The 20,649-nt window shown below is 40.7% G+C and overlaps 1 protein-coding gene across 5 annotated transcripts in view; it reads left to right on the forward strand.

The window, feature by feature from the left end:
• Positions 1 to 20,649, forward strand: part of LOC309511976 (serine/threonine-protein kinase WNK2) — a 79,381-nt gene that overhangs the window by 49,079 nt on the left and 9,653 nt on the right. For 3 of the 5 annotated variants that reach the window (XM_082187364.1, XM_082187361.1, XM_082187360.1), the window contains 11 exons: positions 93 to 263; positions 2,942 to 2,993; positions 3,075 to 3,149; positions 4,343 to 5,151; positions 7,351 to 7,408; positions 7,767 to 7,840; positions 8,144 to 8,287; positions 9,385 to 9,752; positions 11,143 to 11,360; positions 13,077 to 13,253; positions 19,403 to 19,501. In XM_082187364.1, coding sequence (XP_082043490.1) covers positions 93 to 263; positions 2,942 to 2,993; positions 3,075 to 3,149; positions 4,343 to 5,151; positions 7,351 to 7,408; positions 7,767 to 7,840; positions 8,144 to 8,287; positions 9,385 to 9,752; positions 11,143 to 11,360; positions 13,077 to 13,253; positions 19,403 to 19,501 — 2,245 coding nt within the window. Of the gene's footprint in view, positions 1 to 92; positions 264 to 2,941; positions 2,994 to 3,074; positions 3,150 to 4,342; positions 5,152 to 7,350; positions 7,409 to 7,766; positions 7,841 to 8,143; positions 8,288 to 9,384; positions 9,753 to 11,142; positions 11,361 to 13,076; positions 13,254 to 14,423; positions 14,829 to 19,402; positions 19,502 to 20,649 lie in introns of those variants that run through there. The other 2 variants (XM_082187363.1, XM_082187362.1) reach the window with 2 other exon arrangements.

Here is a 20,649-nt window from a genome sequence, read left to right on the forward strand (position 1 = left end):
CAGCTGAAAATGCCAGACTGACCCATTTTTTTTAGTTGAGAACCACTGCGTTGATTGCTAGATGGACATATCTGTTCTTCATGTTCCTCCAGGTTGAGAATGAGTTCATTCTGTTGCTGGAGCGGGAGATGTTCATCGAGCAGCTGAAGGACATCATGGATAAAGCCGAGGACATTCTGAGCGAGGACGCGGAGGGTGAGAAGGCCAACGTCCAGACCTCACCCCTCCGTCAGACGCCCGTCACCGCAGACTCCGGCGCACAGGTTTATTAATACATATATGATATGGATGAAAAAGTATAGCTGATCTCTTGGTCCTAACTGAGAGCTTTCAAAGTGGAAACAACGACTGTGGTGTTGTATTAGCACACATAACGGGTCTAAAGGCACGCCTTAAGGAGAATGTACCGTTCTCTGCTAAATCACTGAAGTGTTTGTTTTGAAGTGGCAAATGAGGTGGGGTTGAACATAGATATCATATAATAAAGGCTAGATGTCTTACGGCGGAGTCACTTCCGGCATCACCGGCGGCCATCTTACCACAGGGAAGCTGTGAATTAAGGTGAGTGATCAGCACGCACACAAATCCTCTTATCTCGCTGAAATCTTGACGGATTTACAAACGGTTTGGTTTCTTACAAACGTTATTAACGTGGCTATAATTATTTCATATGGAAGTCCATTGTTATAATTATTCATATGTATGCAGTGTCATAACTACGAGTCTGACATTTATAACAAACCAAACCGTTTGAAAATCGGTAGAAAATTGAGCAAGTTGTGGTTATTTAAAAGTACATGCACCATGTTATGAGTGAGCGAGCACCCTGTGGTAAGATGGCCGCTGTGTGCGGACGCGACCTCCATTGGCCAGCAGCGCGCACGAGACATCTAGCCTTTATTATATGATATCTATGGGGTTGAAGGCTTTCAAAGCAAAGGCAAGACACAAATACTTCAGCTAAAGTAATATGTTCCCTTTAGAGGGAGCTCAATGCTGCCGCTAGTGGGACACGCCCCACCGGAACCTGTTGTCTGAGGCACATGTAACGGCCAGCACAGTGTGATGATGTAGCTTAGACCTGTAGCTCCTGTAGCTCAGTGGTAAGAGCATTGCGTTAACAACGCAAGGTTGTGGGTTCGATCCCAGGGGATTGCACATACCTATGTATAAATGTATAGGATAACACAATGTAAGTCGCTTTGGATAAAAGCGTCTGCCAAATGCATAAATGTAAATGTAGACGAACAATATCTGTTGAGTCATAAATGTGCAGCTCTGGTGAGCCTTCCTTTTCTCTCAGACCTGGAGACAGCCATACTCTGCTCGTGTGGCTCATTCGGTTTCGAGTTTTTCGAATGTAGAGGGTCTGGTTGACCAGGGTTATGGCCGTGGTTGACTGGTTTAGAGAGGCTGTAATCGGTAATCGTTTGCGCCCTCACCAGGAATGAGTTCCTGGAGAGAAGAGCAGAAGGCGAATGTGGTTGCCCAAGAGTGGGGAGTGGCGGCGCCATAATAGGAGAAAACCACACACAGATCTGAGGGCTGTGAGTGGTGAAAAAGAGGACATTTATTGAGCAGGGCTGCTGCTTAAGCTCTCGCCCCACTTTTTCATTCTTTTCTTCTTCTTTATTTCTTTTATTTCCTCTGAGAAGGGTGTTGGTGTACAAGAGCTTTTTTCTGGCACTTATGGCTATTACATTAGGAGTGGGGTGGTCTAAACTGAGGGTTGGGCCAACTTCTTACCCCAAGAAATAAAGTAAGCTAAGCTTGTTTAATTAGGCCAGAGTAGCGAGTAGTAACATTTATTATATTATATTATTATATTTATTATTTATTAGAGATGACTATCTACATTATAATCTCTTTTCTGTCACCTTGTTCAGGTCTGGATATGAAGTAAGGTTATGCTCCTCATTGCCCCTGTCTACAGTTGGGGAATTTGTTAGAAGTGGGTCATGGGCTTGATGTGGATTATCTGGTAGCTCTGCTCTCCGTGATCTACACTGCTCGGACTAGTTTGAGATTCCAATTGAAAATAGAAGCTTTAGGGCCTTTCCTAACATGGCTATATTAGTTACTGGAAGCAATGTTGTGCAAGGTGTGTACCGCACGCCCGCTGACACACTATTGGTTCAAGGCTTAAAGGAACACGCCGACTTTTTGGGACCTAGCTTAGCACAAAGACTGGAGGTAAACGGCTCCAGCTAGCATACTGCTCCCAATAAGTGACAAAATAACGCCAACAGTTTCCTATTTACATGTTGTGATTTGTATAGTCACAGTGTGTACAAATAACAAGGTCACATGAGACACAGCCATCATCTAACCGTATACATACTGGGAACTATATTACCTCCAGTCTTTGTGCTGCTCAGGCTAGCTGTGGGTGCGTCAGACAGAGTAACGGCACGCACGGAGATAAAAAGGGTATGTATGGACTTATCTAACTCTGGGGGATACGGTGAATAAGCTAACGTCCCAAAAAGTCGGCATGTTCCTTTAAGTCTTTGAGTTTTAGTGCCTAGGTTGTTAGATTGGTTCTCACCACAAGCAGGCGCTGGTCAGCATGACGTAGTTGGGATTAACGTCCCCATAGAATCAGGCGATGCAGTGTTGAGTTCCCTCAAAATAAAAGTCTAGGTTACACATGTAACCTGGTTCCCTGAGAAGGGAACGAGACTCTGCGTCATGTTGCCATGCTTCGGGCATGCCTGCGTGTCTGCCTTAAAACAATAGGAATCTGATGACGTGTACTCGGGCGCCCTTCACATACGCTGGGGCATACATTGTTACTCATCTCACTGTTGTTGTGCCATCTAGTGGTTTGGAGAAGAAAAAAATCTGCCTTTTGCCTCGGTGTGCCTTTAGCCCTGTTGTACTTTACTGTGTAAATTCTGCATCACCAAACAGAACTGAACTTGTTGTCTTCCGTATTCAGGGGTCAAAACCTGAGCACACGCAGTCTGACCAGCTAGTCTATAAGCAGAACGGTAAGTCTCGTCATGTTCTGCAGGTCTCACTGCAACGACTGTAGTATGAGCATTTAACCCACGGTCTTCCTCGATTTACAGTGCTTCACACCGGAAAGCGCTGGTTCATCATCTGTCCTGTTGCTGAGACGGCCGCGCCTGACCGAGAAGAGACGAGTAATACAGCACACCTCAACTAATACTAAATGCACTGTTATAGTGCACTGCAAAAAATTACGTTCTTTCTCAGTATTTTTGTCTTGTTTTCCAGTATAAATATCTAAACATACTTGTATCAAGATATTATTTACTTGAGAAGCAAGATGACTTGTTCAAAATTTAAAATGTATGATTCAAACAAGAAAAAATATCTGTCAATGTGGTCAGAAATATAAACAATCCTTGTGCTTTTAAATTGCATGTAAATCTCTCATTATGCTATATTATCACCAAATATTGGATTCTATCTTTTTGTCAACTTGTTTTCTTTCAATAGTGCATTAGTGCCCGCCAACTTTTTCAGCGGCATTGGTTCAGCATTGCGAACAGCATAATCGAATTAAAGACAATGGAGAAATATAAAATTACTCATTTAAAAATGTTGATTATATGTATAAAAACAATATATTTTAAGTTTATTGCATAGACACACATATTTAAAGGGTTAGTTCACCCAAAAAAGAACATTCTGTCATTAATTAATCACCCTCATGTCGTTCTAGTCCCGTAAGACCTTTGTTCATCTTTGGAACACAAATTAGAGATTAAAGATATTTCTGATGAAATCTGAGAAATCTGTCCCCTCTGGCCGTTCACAGTGCTTCATGAGAGTGGGCGGAGCTAATGGAGATTCACTATTATTTGGGAAAAAAAAATGCTGGAATAATGCGGGTTGACCGCTTCAACAGAAGCACTATCGATTAATTATCTCATAGGCTGTCTTTAAAGGTTTATAAGTTACAATTAAAAGACAGTTTCTCTTTGGAAAAAATAAATTGAGTTTTTACTTCTGGAACCCGATTGTTGTGCTCTTTTAGCACAGGTTTTTTATTTATTTTTGTAACAGTTTTTGAGTGGAAAAAAATTCAATCAAGCTTATTCCCCCTTAAAAAAACACTGAGGCCTATGATCAGTCAGTTCGAAAAAGAGATACAAAACCTGTGCTAAATGAAAAGAGAACCAGTTCATAAAAAGACTGAATCCACTATTTGGTGATGTATTATAGCATAACGAGCGATTTACAATGCGATTTAAAAGGTCTGTCATTTTTGACTGGGAACTGGACTGGAAACCAAAACCAAAATGCCAAGTAAGAAATAAAAATGTTTGAAGTGTATGTGCTTTCTTACCGCTCACTCATTTTCTTCCAGACACAGAGAGTTCCTCTACATCTCAAGCGCAGGACGTCAACAGTGCCAAACCCCTGCAGAAACAGCCATCAATGCCACACGTGTCTCTCTCTGACAGCCCTCAGACCGCCTGTCCACCGGGTGTTTCTATGGTTTCTGATATCCCATGCTGCCCAATCGCGCCACCTGTCTCTCTCGATGTCACTGCTCAGAAAGTCGACGAAACCCCTCAGCAGCCCGTGGCTCATGAAGGCAGCCCGAACGCAGAGCCGTGTGTCAGCCAGACTCCAGCCGTGGTGCTTCAGCAACCCTTTGCCACGTCCACTCCACAAGCTGCTGTCAGCATCAGCCAATCGCAGCCTCCGAGCATCAGCCAATCGCAGCCTCCGAGCATCAGCCAATCGCAGCCTCTGAGCATCAGCCAATCGCAGCCTCTGAGCATCAGCCAATCGCAGCCTCCGAGCATCAGCCAATCGCAGCCTCCGAGCATCAGCCAATCGCAGCCTCCGAGCATCAGCCAATCGCAGCCTCCGAGCATCAGCCAATCACAGCCTCCGAGCATCAGCCAATCACAGCCTCCGAGCCCCACCCATCAGTCCCAACCCGCCACAGCATCGCAGACGCAGCCGGCCGAGTCCGACGGCGAAGGGCCGCCCCGACTGGAGTTCACTGACAGAACCATAAAGACTCTGGATGAGAAGCTCCGAAACCTTTTGTACCAGGAGTACCACCCATCGCAAACCACAAGCTCCGCCTCCGAGCCGCCGGGATCCCCGCCGCTGTCAGACAGCCAAGGCAGCGATGGAGCCGTGAGGAACGCAGAGAAACTGGTAAAGTTTAATAACTTTTCCCTCACACTACCAGCTGTCAGGTTGTTTTGTTAAGATTAATAGCTGATAATAAAATGGGTAACACTTTACAATAATGTTCATTAGTTAACATTAGTTATCTACCTAGTTAACACGAACTAAGAATGAACAATACTTCTTCAGCATTTATTAATCTTAGTTAATATTAATTTCAACATTTACTAATACGTTATTAAAATCAAAGATTGTATTTGTTAATATCAATTACCATAAACCCTCTTACTTTCTGTATCAATAGTTATATCCTAACATATTTATTTTTTAATTAATTTAGCTTGATGGCACATTACAGCTTGACAGCACCTGTCAGATGCAGTGTTTCAGATAACGTAACTTTCAGATAACGTTAGTTTCATTTCGTAACTAAATAAAATCATCATGAATCATTTATATTAATTTAGTATTTGATTTTATGCAAAGCAAATAAAAATTGAGAGAAATAAATACATTTAAATATTATGACCTTTTCTTAACAATGCACCATTAAATTCAGTTTTATTCTAAACGGTCTCATGTATAAATGTGAAGTGAATTAGCTCTAAAGAAATATTAATAATCAATCATAACTATTTGGATCAGTTAATAGAATTAACAATGTAGTAAAATCAATATTACAATCAATTAGCCTGTTTGTGCCGTGAACACTCGGCATTGTTTATTAATTCTAAGAAATGTACGTTTCTGGGGCATGGGAAATGTCTTTCTTACTTTACAGTACTACTGAGAGCCTGTAGTCAAAATCTATGATTAGAGACTCCAGTTATGAGCTTCAGACACAGACAACTTTACGTGTGACATGAACAAGACTTTATTAACTAGTCTAAACACGTAAACTACTCTAACATACACACACATACATGCATACAGTTTACCAAGGGAAAGAGAGCTGAAGCAGAATACAGGAGAGCAAGAAGTGATAGCATTGTCTGAAATTCAGCAGATCAACAGCCTTGAGCAAACCCTCAGTTTAGTTCTAACACGCCCTTCTTTAAAGGGGTAAGGATACTTAATGTATCAAATAATCAGACTAAGTTTGATACTTTCATGTCTCGCCCATTTGAATGAAACTGTCCATGGAAAGACAAGGCCGCAGCCTGGCACACGCTCGGGGGTCCTTAGAAACTTCTAGTTCTGCATCATCTTCACATCAGGATCTTGTGATCAGTGACTTTTAAAGCGTGAAGATGTCACACCCTCTGGATGGTGTGTGAGCCGATAAGAAGTTGGTCCCTTTGGAGGACATTTCTTTACGACCCATTGTTCAAGCAGGCCTTTGAACATGTCATTTGATTGGATGTTTAACAAATGAATCTTCAAGATTCTTATAATACTAATGCGTCACAAAGTTAGCAAAATGTAATGTAAATTAACAAATGGGGGACGAAGATTGGAGTTTATAGAGACCAAACATGCCACACATATGATTTTGGTAAACCATAGTATGCAAGTCTGAAACATTAACCCAATAGAGTTTACAAGAGTGCATCGGCCAAACCACATAAAAGGAAAATCATGAGATGGGAAAATTAGATATATGTTTATATATTTCACAAGTGGTTATATATAGAATATATGAAGAGTTCAGATGCAAAAGCCTCTAAGTGCCATCTGAAATTTTCTTATAGAATGATCATTTTTATCAAGCTTGTATATTTAAGTTCAGTAATTTCACTTAAATGACAATTAATAGGTAATCTTCATTGCCATTTAAGTGAAATTATTGAATTTAAAAATACGAGCTTGATAAAAATGATCATTCTATAAGAAAATTTCAGAGGGCACTTAGAGGCTTTTGCATCTGAACTCTTCATATAGTATTAAAAGGGTTTATTTCTCCTTCTCAGCAAGAATTAAGTGAGATTCTCAACTCTGCAAATTCCTTTTGGGGTTGTAAAACTCTTATCAGTCTCAGTGTGTCCTGTAACAGGACTCCGGGTTCTGCCAGTGTGTTCACTTCATTAGGGATGTTAGTTTTGGGGGAAGTTTCATAGACCTTTGTTGGGAGAGTGAGTTTTCTGGATTATTCATTAAATATAATGAATACTTTGTGTGTGTCTGATTGGTCCAGATGCTACAAATGTTTCTTTTCTCCAGTTTGTTGCTATATTTGTGCTATACTGTATTTCTCAGATTTAATTTCAGTTATTCTGTCTCTTTCAGCCTCAGATTCCAGAGAGGTCTGACAGTCTTGGGACTTTGAGTGACTCTGCTGTTGCCCGTAAGTAATGAGTGAATGTTCATTTATGGATGCAAGTATTCAAAAACACACAGAGAATTAGTAAATTAAATTAGTACTTAAACAAGCTAAATTAGCCATTTGGAAGACCTGTAGAAAAGTAACATAAATGTACTGCAAACGTTTAGTGCTTTGGTGGAATCTAGAATGAGAGTGGAATGTAAATCCTATCAAATCACGAGGCGTTTGGTCTGTAAATGGTGCTTTAAATCGTTTTTATGAATTTTTATTATTATGATTATGGTTTTGATGAATTTTTTGTATTTTGAGCACTGCATGTTGTGTTTTTGTGCATGTTTAAATAAAGAAAAGTCATAGCCTCTCTCTCATTCTCCTTCAGCGTTCAGAAGACCCCTGAGCAGAGCGGACTCCGGGGCCGGATCAGGCACTCACGCATCCAAGAGCCACTTCCAGGTCACAGCACGTCATTAACTATTACTCAAGCTCCTTGCTCACTGAGTCCCAAATTTTATGCGTTTTTTCGTATTCGTGATTCGGTGGCTCTGAACCGTCACAACACTTCTCAAAAGGCTGGCTACGGATGCGGAAAACGCAGAAAATCAAACCCGATCCGAATTGACACAAATTTATTTTTTAACGTGCAAAAATTCTGACGTGAATTTCTGACTCTGTGTGCAAGAACCATATGATGCATGTGATGCTCCTCAGAGATGAACGGTCTCGGTTCGCTGACGCTGTGAGTTTGTGTTGCTGTAGATTGTGCCGACTGATTCAGACGTGTCTTCTCATGATGGTGGAGGAGATCCTGTGATGGATCTGGAGTCGGGATCTGAGAACAGACACAGATCCTCATCAAAGTCAGCGAGCAAACGTTACTCAGCACCTCCAGACTTATATCAGGTCTGTCTGCACTACTCATTGTGCACCTCCATTATGGCAAAAATCATAATCACGAGTGTAAGAAAAAGGTCCTCAAAATAATTACATAAGACAAGTGAACAGTCAGCAATACAATAAGAACAAAGAAACTAATTATAAATAAAACTGACAGATAAATACAACAGAACAAAAATACAAATGTAATGGTGTTTTAAGTTTTTCAGGAACATGCAAGGAACAGTAATAGCCTACAACAACAAAATGAATAATCAAATGTAAAAATCACACTGTTATATAACATATAACATGTCACTGCATAGTCTTACTGTACACATTAAATATAGATTAATCCTTATTAAAGCTACTTCATAAGCTACTTAAGTTATTCTGTGGAGATCAGTGAGTGACTGTCCTTTGTCCTTTTGTTGTTTGATGAACATTAATGACACAGACAGCATCAGGTTTATTAGGCTGCTGTCTCTTTAAGAGCTAATGCTAAGTGTATTTTTAGCATGCCACTGACTGAATAATGTAGCGTGATGAAGTCATGTGACCGCAACGTAACACACTAATGTTTCACACGTACTGCACATTATCATCAAACACAGCCTCCGTCAGTCAAAATGAGTTCATTCAGTCAATATTTTATTTTATTGTATAGTTATTTATTTAGTTGTATATTTATTAATTCATTCATACATTGATTCCTTAATTTGTTCATCTCTTCATTCATCATTATTAATTAATTAATTAATTGATTAATTGATTAATTAATTAATTAATTCATACATTCATTCATCCCTTCATTATTCATTATCCATCCATCCAATCTTTTATTTATTTGTATAGTTATTTGTTTAGTTGTATATTCATTCATCCATCCATATTTTTATTTTAGTTGTAAATTCATTCATTCATTTATTTACTATTCATTCTTTATTTATAATTCCTTCATCCATCATTATTTATGTATTTGTTTATTTATTTTAGTTTTTAACTTATTCTGTTATTTATACTTAATTAGGGTTATTTGCATAAACTTTGTTCTTTGTTTAAGGAGTCTGACATAGCATGTCAATATCATACATTTACATTTCTTTTACTTTTCTTTTTTTCAGGACACACCTACTTCCTTTCCAGAGTCCAGACCCACAATGCCCAGCGCTCGGAGCTGTCAGTCAGCTGACGGGACGATGCAGTGCCTGTCCTCTGACTCAGGAGAGGAGGATCCGAGCGAGACCCCGTCCATCAGGCCCTCGGCTCCGGCCCCGGCCCGGTCCGACTTCATGAAGCGCGCGGTGGCTTTCCTCCGGCGCTCGGGTCACAGTAGCAGCGTGCAGAGCTCTGATTCGCCCTCGTGTCCTGTGGCGAACGGACACGCCCCCTCAGTCACAAGCCACGCCCACTCTGCTTACGTCAGCAGCGATAACGACTCTGAATTTGAGGACGCTGACATGAAGCGAGAGTTGCAGAAGCTGAGAGAGAAGTGAGTAAGGCTACGTGTGCTAACATTGGCCCAATCCAAGAGTGAAAACTTTTTAACACAGGTTCTTGTTCTTGTGCACAATTCGTCAGTGCACATTATTAAACTGGGTAATATTTCACCACAATGTAACAATTGCTTCACTTCTGACAAAACAAAACAGTGTATAATTTTGACTTTAATATTAAACTACAAGAAGCAACAAAATAAATCTAAAATCACAGCCAATCAGAAGAGCGAGTGGGCGGAGTCTCTCTGCAGGCGCACTGCACTCATAATCAAATCAATCAAAAATCAGAGCCAATCAGAAGAGCGAGTGGGCGGAGTCTCTCTGCAGGAGCACTGCACTTGCTACAAAATGGATAAGCATTTAATCAAATTCACAAATATTACACCATTTTAATATTATTACATACTGAGTGACTAAAACAAGCTCTCGTCATAGAAAACACTTGTTTTGTTCACAGTTTGAACGTTCTTGTTTCCTTGAATTTATTTTCAAGATCTGAGGTGAATTATCCATTGTTACTTTCAGTACAGCTATAAAGGTCACACAAAATGATATTCAAACTCACATTAGATGCTTTTAACATTAAATAAAACACATAATCTATTAATAATCTATGTATGTTGTTGTTCCAGCCAGCTGGTTCAGACAAAAACTCTGATTAACTTAGAAAAGATGCCTTTTATCGCGCGTCGCATCATGTCCGGTTAGAACACTGTTTTATGCGTCCTGAACAACAGTGAAGGACCTCCTGCTTCTATAACACAGAATAACTGTGCCAAAATAAGGGTTTTTCAAGTTATAAAAATAAAACTGTGCAATCAAACATCTGATGAGTTGACCACTTCTAACAGGACCAGCTGAGACCAGGAGTAAACCGGCCCCTGTAAGAAGAAACTGATGTGTATTTTAACATGATTGAACATGACGGGGTTGTCAACTTTGGTTGCTTGGCTGGAGTGAGATTTCTTACTGACTAATATATAAAAAATGCAGATTTTATTCTAAATTATTGCACTCATTTCTCTCTCTAGCTATAGTTGTTTGGTTGTACACATTTACGCCAAACTGTTGAGAAATTAAAATTAGCATAATTATAATATATCTTGATTGCATTAAACTCACTTTCTCGGCACCTGACATGGTTCAAATTAAACTCTTATACATAAAACATATCAAAGTCCCTTAAATTGAGTCGAGTCCTTTTGTCAATGCGGTTTGCTTTGTCCTTTTATCTTACAAACACATTTTCACTTCTGTAAACTGAATTTCACCGGCCAAATAGAACATTTCCCTGACAGAATCACGTTTCTATATGCATGCATTCATGACTCGACAGTCAAAACAAGCAGATGACAAGCCTAACTCAATGTTTTCTCCCTGCAGGCACATGAAGGAGATCTCTGAGCTTCAGGCCCTTCAGAGAGGAGAGATCGAGCAGCTGTATTCTCAGTTAGGTCGGCCCGTTCCCCCCAGCGTGGGCTTCTTGCACGCAGCGCCGCCTACAGGCCGACGCCGCAGAGCCTCCAAACACAAGCTGAAGGGAAGCCGACTGCTCAATCCCATGGTGCAACACCTCAGGAGCAACCAAAGCAACAGCTCAAGTATGTATGCAAGCATCTGTGTCAGAGGACCAGCTTTAACGTCCCCCTGTAGTCAGTTTCCTTACATTTTTTCATGCCTTAAAATATCTTGAATGTAACTCGACACCCTTGCCTCATTTAGTACACGCGGTTCTATGAATATGCAAATGAGCCCCGCCTCCACTCACTCACTCAGCTCAGAGATCCACTGGTTGACGATCACACGTTGATCTGATTGGTTACAAGGTAGTTTGTGACGTCAGAAACACCAGCGATTTCAAAGCGTGTGTTTGAGACTGTCTTTGGTTCACTGCAGTTTTAAGGAGGAAATACTCAGCAATGGTGTCGACTTATGAATTTACACATGGTTTGTCTTAAAGCAGATTAAAAACACCACATAGACATATAAACAACATTAAAAACTGGATTTACACCACAGGGGGACTTCAAGTTTAGGTATTGGGTGATTAAGGGATGTAGAATATGGTCATGCAGAATAAGGCATTAATATGTACTTTATAAGTACTAATAAAGAGCCAATATCCTAGTAATATGCATGCTAATTAGCGAAAGTTAAAAAGTTAATAGCGAGAATTGGACCCTAAAGTGTTACCATTACATGTAGTTAATTATTATTACTCAGTATCTAAATGTATAATTACGCTACAACACAGACACCTTAAAATAAAGGGTTCCACTTTATTTTGATAGTCCACTTTAGACATTCTACCAACTATGAGTAACTTTTCAACTACATGTCAACTAACTCTCATTAGAGTATTAGTAGACTGTTAGGTTAGGGTTAGGTATTAGGGTTCGGGTTAGTAGAATAAGTTGACTTGTAGTTGTCAAGTTCCTTATATTCAGTAGAATATCTGTTGAGGAGCATCAAGATAAAGAGTTAGCAGATATTAAGCAGACAGTCTACTGATACTCTAATGAGAGTTAGTTGACATGTAGTTGCAAAGTTACTGATAGTTAGTAGAATGTCTAAAGCGGACTATCGAAATAATTCGATACCAAATAAAGTGTAACCGAAAGTTTTCAACCCCTCAATGGAGGTTTGGGTTTGTTCGGAAGTCCGAAATGGGAAAGTCTGATCTCTTAGAAAAGATTCTTAGTCAGAACATCCATGAAGGTCTGTGCTTAAATAGAAGAACAGTAGTTTGGCTTTGTCAATCCAACATAATAATTATATTTTCAATAATAGCATTTTTAAATATCCCATCTCTTCCAGTTTTGTGCAACCCGTGCATCTTTAATCTTTAAAGGGATAGTTCACCCAAAAATTGCAATGCACCTTTGGCGTAAGTCGACTTGCGTAGGCCGTCTGCCGAAGCTAGTTATTTTTAAAGTTTTAAATATGGATATTTTTCTGACACAAATGCATGGCTTTATTAACCCCTGGAGTCGTATGGATTACTTTTATGATGAATGGACACACTTTTTGGGGCTTCAAATTCTCGTCCTCCATTCACTGCCATTATAAAGCTTGGAAGAGCCAGGACATTTTTAATATATCTTTGACTGTGTTCGTCTGAAATAAGAAAGTCATGTACACCTAGAATGGCTTCAGGGTGAGTAAATCATGGGGTCATTTTTTTATTTTTGGGTGAACTATCCCTTTAATTTCAACAAAATGAAAGCTTCATCCTAGTTGGATTTTCTATATATTTGTTCACTATCGCACTATAAAAACCCAGATTGTCACCATTAGCCGTCTGTGTTCTCCTGTAGCCGAGACGTGCTCCAGTACGTCGGGTTCTCCGGTCAAGAGCTCTGTGGGTTCCAGCACTGCCAGTCCCGTGTCAGAACCGCTGGAGCCGGTCCAAACCCAGCAGCCCTGCTCGCTCAAGGGCTCTCTGTCCTCCGACAACATCTACGGCCCCAACACACACACCCCATCCAGACAAGGTGAACACACACACGCGGCTGTCATCTAGAGGAGCCTGTCGAGCTGATGCTGCACACACAGTGTCTGCTGTAAATGTGTCTTCCGCTGCCCTAACCCGCCACGGTTCGGCTAGCGTCTCACTGCAGTAACTATCACAGATTATGTGAAGCAAGGCTTTACACTGCCAAAAAATGCTTTTCTTACTTAGTATTTTTGTCTTGTTTCCAGTTCAAATATCTAAAAATTCTTAAATCAAGAAGTAAAATGACATAAGAAATTCTATATTGTTTTCTGATTAAAATAAATAAAATTAAGTGAGTTTTTGCTTAAAACAAGCAAAGTTATCTGCCAATGGGGTCAGACAAATAAGCTTATAACTTTGCTTGTTTTACACTTCATTTTATTTATTTTAATCAGAAAACAATATAGAATTTCTCATGTCATTTTACTTCTCTAGTAAATGCTTCTTGATTTAAGAATATTTAGATATTTGGACTGGAGATAAAAACAAGACAAAAATACTAAGTAAGAAAAGCATGTTTTGCAGTGTAGTGTTTGGAGCAACACACAGAAACCAAAGCATATGATTCATTGGTAGAAACCGGCTCGGACGCAGCGTGACACTCATTTACAGCTGATATGCAGAAGACAAAAGTGTCAGAGATGCCTCTCTGTGACTCATATCTCTCTCCTTCTCTGTTTTTGTCACATATCTCACTCACTCTCACACGCATGGGGTTATTTCACAGTCTCTCATGTGCGCTCAACTCATTTACTTCGTTTAAATGGAGTCAGAATGTGACATTTAAACGACTCCTTAATTGCTCTGTCACATGATTTCTTGGACGGCAAAGGAAGATTGCATGATGCTCATACTGTGTATGAAACATTCTTATGGGTCAATAGACACTTTCACACATTTAGTCTTTGCCGTTAATGCCTCCATTTAGAGGTCATGTGTGAGCGGGAAAGCAAATGATATTTTGTATTTTGCCAAATTAAGGAGTTATTACCACAAAAGTTCTTTATTGATGCTATATGTGAACAAGTCTGTCATATGAATAGTTTGTGCCAAAGACTTGGGGCAAACTGCATATGCTGTACTCTGATGTTGCGGTGGTGAGAGCTTGAATCTGGCTCATGTCATTTCCCTATTCCTCTGTTGTTTCCTTTCACCTCCACCTTTGAAGTGAATCGTAAAAGTCCCCAAAGTATAAGGAAGATACTGAGGAAAACCAGCTCAGGCCCTCCGGTTGGATGGAAGGTTCACCTTCCAACTGATGTTCCTGAGTGGCCTAACCAGAGCCTTAACTTTAACCCCACTAAGAATCTGTAAAGGACCTAATGATTGTGGAACAGCAATGCTCTCAACTTCACAGACCTTGAGAAGATCCATAAAGAAGAATCCCCAAAAGAAGGTGTGCATCATACCCAGTTTTAATTGCTGAAGCACCCTTGGTAGGCCAGGACTTAGGAGCTGTTTACACGACACCATTAAAACATTAATGTTTTTACATGAAAACATTACATTTTGGACGTTCATTTACACAACAACAGTGTTTTGGGTGCCTGAAAACGCGAACTTTTGAAAACGGGTTTCAAACGCCTGTGCTCTGTCCCATTCTCCAGCTCAAAGGGTGGAGGAGAAAAGCTAAGACCTACTAAGATGAGATAAGTTACAAGAAAGAACACAAGCTTGACAGAAAGGCCTCAGCCTGCTAATCCCATGCATAATACGGGAGACAAGTGAAAAAACACCATTAACTGGTGTATGGTATGGCCACTCCTGAAGGTATGGCAGAACCAGAGGTGGTGTTAGACTTCCGCATTGTCAGGGTCGGAAAAATTCTGTCATAATCTATTGTTACCCATCATTTTTAATCATGAATTTATAGAACGAGAATATAGGCTAGATTTAGCATTTATTTATTTTTGAGGAAAACAGATGAACAGAGAGTGTTTCATGTGTTCAACACCTCACGAAGCAGATGTTGTTTGTTTTCCCCCGCAGGTGACAGCGGAGGCCACTTAAACACGACCCCAACAGGCAAATATAAACAACGTTAGGGCTAGGTAAAAAATATTGATTCTTATTTTTATGGACCAATATCGATTATTAAATCTCAAGAATCGATCTTTTAGTCAGTGCTGTTTTCAGTTGATGAATGAACAGAACATTATATTGCGCCTCCCATCCAATAAATCACAATAATCTTTGTGCTTTGTTACTTTTGATATGAAACAAAGTCTCATTCAAATTATGTTCATTTTATTATGAAATTCAAACAATAATAAACAGCCTCACTCACCCACTGGAAAGGGGTGGGAATTACAGTTACATGTTACAATAGATCACCCTCAGTGTAATCTGTCAAAATGATGGACAGCATTCAGATTTTTCCATCACTGCTAAAAAAGAATTCTGTAAATTATGGAAAATGTCAGTTAACGTAAACCTCTGGCCAGAACTGAAGCAAGAAGGAATGACCCAAATTCAAATTGTGCTCTCTACGCAACAATGCAAATATCTTCCACTTGGGAAAATACTAGTATGTACAAAATGTACAGGGAGCCCTTGCATCCCAAAGGGTCTCTGTAACCTCAGACAAAAGACCAGAATTAACCAGATACCCCCAATCAAATACCAAACTCAAAGTGTCCTTCTGGGGATGCCACATACTGCCCTGAGCCTGTGAGAGTTAATCCACTCTGATCTGTATTTCCTATGGACTCTCACCCAGGAGAAACACCAGATTCAAAGAAACATACCAAGACGCACTTCCCACACTCTTAGAAGGACCGGCGTAAGCAGACTTATCAGTGGGAAGGCATACAGATGGGCCATCAGCCAATCATGAAGCCAAGGTGTTTATCCCACGAGTTGGAAGACACAAATCAAAGGGGGAGCTGGACTCTCTTTCTCGCCAAATCAGACCCATGGTATGAGGCTGCAACCTCTGTACTCTGGGCCTCAACCCTTACCTTCAGAGAAGATCTGCTCCCACATGCAACTGACCTGGGATATGCACCGCCCTCAGTGACAGAAGTTTGTTCTGCGCCAAATGAATGTTCCACACTAAACACCACATGGGTCACCAACACATTCAGTTTATGTAAGAAACTACTTACATGTTGTCTGTCATGAGAACCACATACCAGGCTCAAATGTCCAGAAAGAAATAACTTATTAGTAGAAAAACTGCCACCATCTCTAGGTAATTTCAGTGCCACATGATATGATCGCACTTCCGGACTCCATGGGCTGAAAGTGACATGTAAAGGCCAAGTATGGTACCCCATTCTAATGATGGGAAGTTCGGATCATTTTACTGACTCTCTCGTTCGATCTCGTTCATCAAAATGAACAAATCTTTATTTGAGTCATTCCATTCATTTAAGTGGCTTTAAATGTTATACTTTTAACAGTCAAATTCCCCGAACACATCCACCATGCAATTTTGATCATATTCTGAATTAAGTCATTATAATACAGCCAAAGATAATTTACAGGGAACATAAATATTTACTTTACCTTCTGAGTCTTTCGTTCAATTTCGTTCATGAATGACCCTTTACAACCCCATACTTGGAATTTTTTGCTGTGGTGCCCGGGGAGCGATTGGGGGTTAGGTGCCTTGCTCAAGAGCACCTCAGTCATTTCCTGCTGGTATTGAGAATCAAACCCGCAACCTTTGGGTTACCAGTCTTACTTGGTCAGATGACTGGACGTTCTTTGTAAAGTGCATCCAACCTACTGATGAGGTGTTTGTCGAAATAGTCTTGAGTTGACAGAATCTGCCCATCGGGAAATGTCAAAATGCCATGACTCAAAATCCTCAAAATCTGATATAGCTGATGAGCTGATATAGTTGCTTGACAGTGACCAGTGTCCCTGGTCAGTGCAAGAGATATGAGGGGTGTAGAATAGTTATGTGCCTCTATCAGAAGTAGACCTTCCTGAAGGGGACCCTGAAGTGGCTGAGCAGCAGGAAAACCCTATCCCAACTGGAAGATTGTATGGCCTTATTTAAAATAAGGGACCCAGCATGCAACATGTAAGAACATCACTGTAAATGAGACTTGAGGCACAACTTCTGTACTCCAAAGGCATTGTTGCATGAGGCACAACTCCTGTGCTCCAAAGGCATTGTTGCATGAAACACAAGACACAGTGTTTTTCTTCTGTCATCTGAGATGCAAAATGTGGAGGAACTTGCAGAACAGAATCTCAAGACCAGCAAGGTGAAAAGCAAATACGCTATAGCAGTTTGACACGATTTTGAGACCCCTCAATCAGGAATGGCTGCAGGTCAGAAGCCTTGGCTCCCAGCCTCTGATGCACTTATGGGGTTTAAATTCTAGCCAACTTCAACCTCACAGATATACATGAGAACCACAGATGCCTCTCGGTCGGCACCAACCCTGCCATAGAATGACTGAGCACCAAATCAGTCGCTCGTCTGAGCTCCTCGACTGTCTCAGGAGTCAAGTCAGCCCCTTCATCTTTATAGACATCAGCTTGGTACACCTGCAATGCCGGCATGGTATCCAACACCTCACCCACCTGACCGGCAGTGATATAGGAATCACTGATCAGGGCCGATGTAGTCCTGCAGAGCTTACATTTACATTTACATTTATGCATTTGGCAGACGCTTTTATCCAAAGCGACTTACATTGCGTTATCCTATACATTTATACATAGGTATGTGCAATCCCCTGGGATCGAACCCACAACCTTGCGTTGTTAACTCAATGCTCTTACCACTGAGCTACAGGAAAGCTATTTAGACGGCCACTTCTTCTAAGAGGGGGCAAAAAACGGTGAGAGATGAGTTGCAAGCTCCTCTTCAACCACATGCGTTTCAACACACCCCTGCTCCATCACGTCAGAGATAATGGAGCGAGGCCAGTGGCGCGAGTATTAATGAGTGTCACCTGTGCCACACTGGTCTCGAGTCCGACAGAAGAGCTCCGGAAGGATAAAAGGAGTGATGAAAGTGCAAGATGAGAGAGAACCAGGCCTGGACTTGCTGTTGTTTTGTTTTGTTTTGCGGCAGCCCGTGAGGGGCTGCCGCTTTACTTTTGTTTTTTGTATATATCTATTTTATTATTAAAGTTACGTTTACTATTCGCAGGTTCCCGCCTCCTCCTTCCTTGAACTTGAACTTTATTACACAGAGGTAGTCGGATTTGTGATCCATGCCGAAAGGGCTGCTTCCAGGACCTCAAAATCTTTTGAAAATCCAGGAAATATGGCAGTGACCTACACGTACTATGGCCAGCCAATAAGCATTAACTTATTCAACTTAGACTGCACATCTGGCTGGGCTGCATCGGTCGCTACATCCCAAAGCTAAGAATAAGCCAAAGAGGGCCAGGCTTCACTACCACTTTGGAGAAGACACTGCCAAACTCCTAACAAGCATTCACTAGAAAAATCACATCTTGAAGAAGAGAAATCTGCGAGATGATTGCGCGTCGTTTTGAGGCACCAACAATGCTGTACTATTGAGGGCAGCGATAGTGCCACCAGCCAATGAATTCTTGTGTGATTCTATGGGTTTCAGACAATCGCCACATTTGGAGGTTGTTCCCATAATGTCTGACACAGCATTGATTTAACCTATGAAAGGAAAAGGTATCCTAACATGCTTGACGGCACATGCAGTCCCAAACTGTTTACTAGGGACTTTCTTGAGCTGTGAAGTGACGGAAAAATACCAGTCGGATTATTTGGAATGGTTGTCAATGCAATAAAGGAAAAAAACTCAACTTTTCCCCTAATACTGGTGTAGTTACCAGTTAAACCAACTAAATCACTTTTGAGTGAATGGGTAATACAGCAATGTTACAGTACTTTAAACATAAATGGGTTTTATGTGTGAAAGTGGCTAATGATGCATAAGACTGTGACCTATTTGATCAATTCCAGAAAAACATTCCCAGTGTTAGAAACACACAGGCACATGTACACACTTCCACATCTACATTAACCACTGTTTTCTGAGACGCTTGACCCATGTTGTGGTGTGTTGCTGATATGATGCTTGTTGATGGGGTACTGATCTGAACGCTACCTGTGTCGGCTGTTACACCTGTCTCTCTCTCCCTCTCTCTCTTTCTCTCTCTCCCTTTCTCTCTCCCTCTTATATTCATTTCTCCACAGGCTGGACCGTTTACCACCAAACATCCGAGCGAATCACCTATAAATCTAGTAGCAAACCGCGCACTAGATTCCTCAGTGGACCCGTGTCTATGTCCATCTGTTTGTATTTGTTCTACTTTTCTTCTATTACTCATAATTCCTTTCCTCATTTCTTTCTGCTCTTCTCTCGTGATTTGCTTTGGTTTTTCTGTACTGCATTTCCCACATGTTCACATCTACTAACACACATTCTCAGCCATTTCATTTCCATATTCATGTCAGTTGGCACTTTCCATGAATATGGTACGATGTACTGCAACTGAGAAAAAGTCAAACATTTCCGACAAACTCATTTTGGGATTTGTGCCTCTACAGTGTATCCTATTCAGGAAAGACCTTCATGTCTACTTGTCCTGCCTTCAATTTGTCTTCTTTACAAATGCTTTGTGCTGGGCTGCAGCTTTGACCGATAACGTGAGCTGTCTTCCCCCAAACATGGCCATTCCCAACATTTAACTGAAAGTAGAGAGAGCGTGTATGGATTTGTCTGCCAAAGCTTTTGTATCGTCTATATATCTGTGCCTTCTTTCCTTCTCACTCCACGTAAAACCCCAATGAGACGATGATTGACGTGCCATCTCATGTTTGGATTCGGAAGATGAGCATGCCAAGGGCACGAGCAGGTTGCTGTGGAAACCATCAGGGCTGTATTTTGAATTTTTTTTACCTCACTTCCTGTTCTCTGGCTGTCACCTGCATGATTCTACTATGACACTGTCCCAGATGCATATTATTTACCTTGTGTTTCTGTTACTTTTGGCTTGTAGTATTTTGTTCCTCTAGGTGAGGGTTCAATTTGGACAAAAACATGAATTTCCCCACCAGTGCATCATAGCTGTGATTAGGAAGATTAGGCTTTATTTTTATACTTGGTCTCCCTCCAAGTCAAAGTTATGATTTAGTCATCATTCTAACCTTCATTGTGTGGAAAATTCAAATTTGGCATGCAGCACTTTCGTTGCATTCAAATTACCTTTTGAAATGCTTTGTTTCTTTATTATTTTTCTTTGTACCGTATGATGTTTTAAAGCTTAATGTAAATTCTGTTTAAAACATTCAACTGTTTATAAATAACTCATGCCGTGCTTTCTGGGGTGGATAAAAAGTATTTTTATGCATCCAGATGTTTGTTGTTTGGTTTTAAATGGTGATTCTTTTAACTCTTTCCCCGCCAGCGTTTTTGAAAAAAGTTGCCAGCCAGCATCAGC

Source organism: Leuciscus leuciscus (assembly GCF_965113295.1).
Source record: "Leuciscus leuciscus genome assembly, chromosome: 13".
NCBI lineage: Eukaryota > Metazoa > Chordata > Actinopteri > Cypriniformes > Leuciscidae > Leuciscus > Leuciscus leuciscus.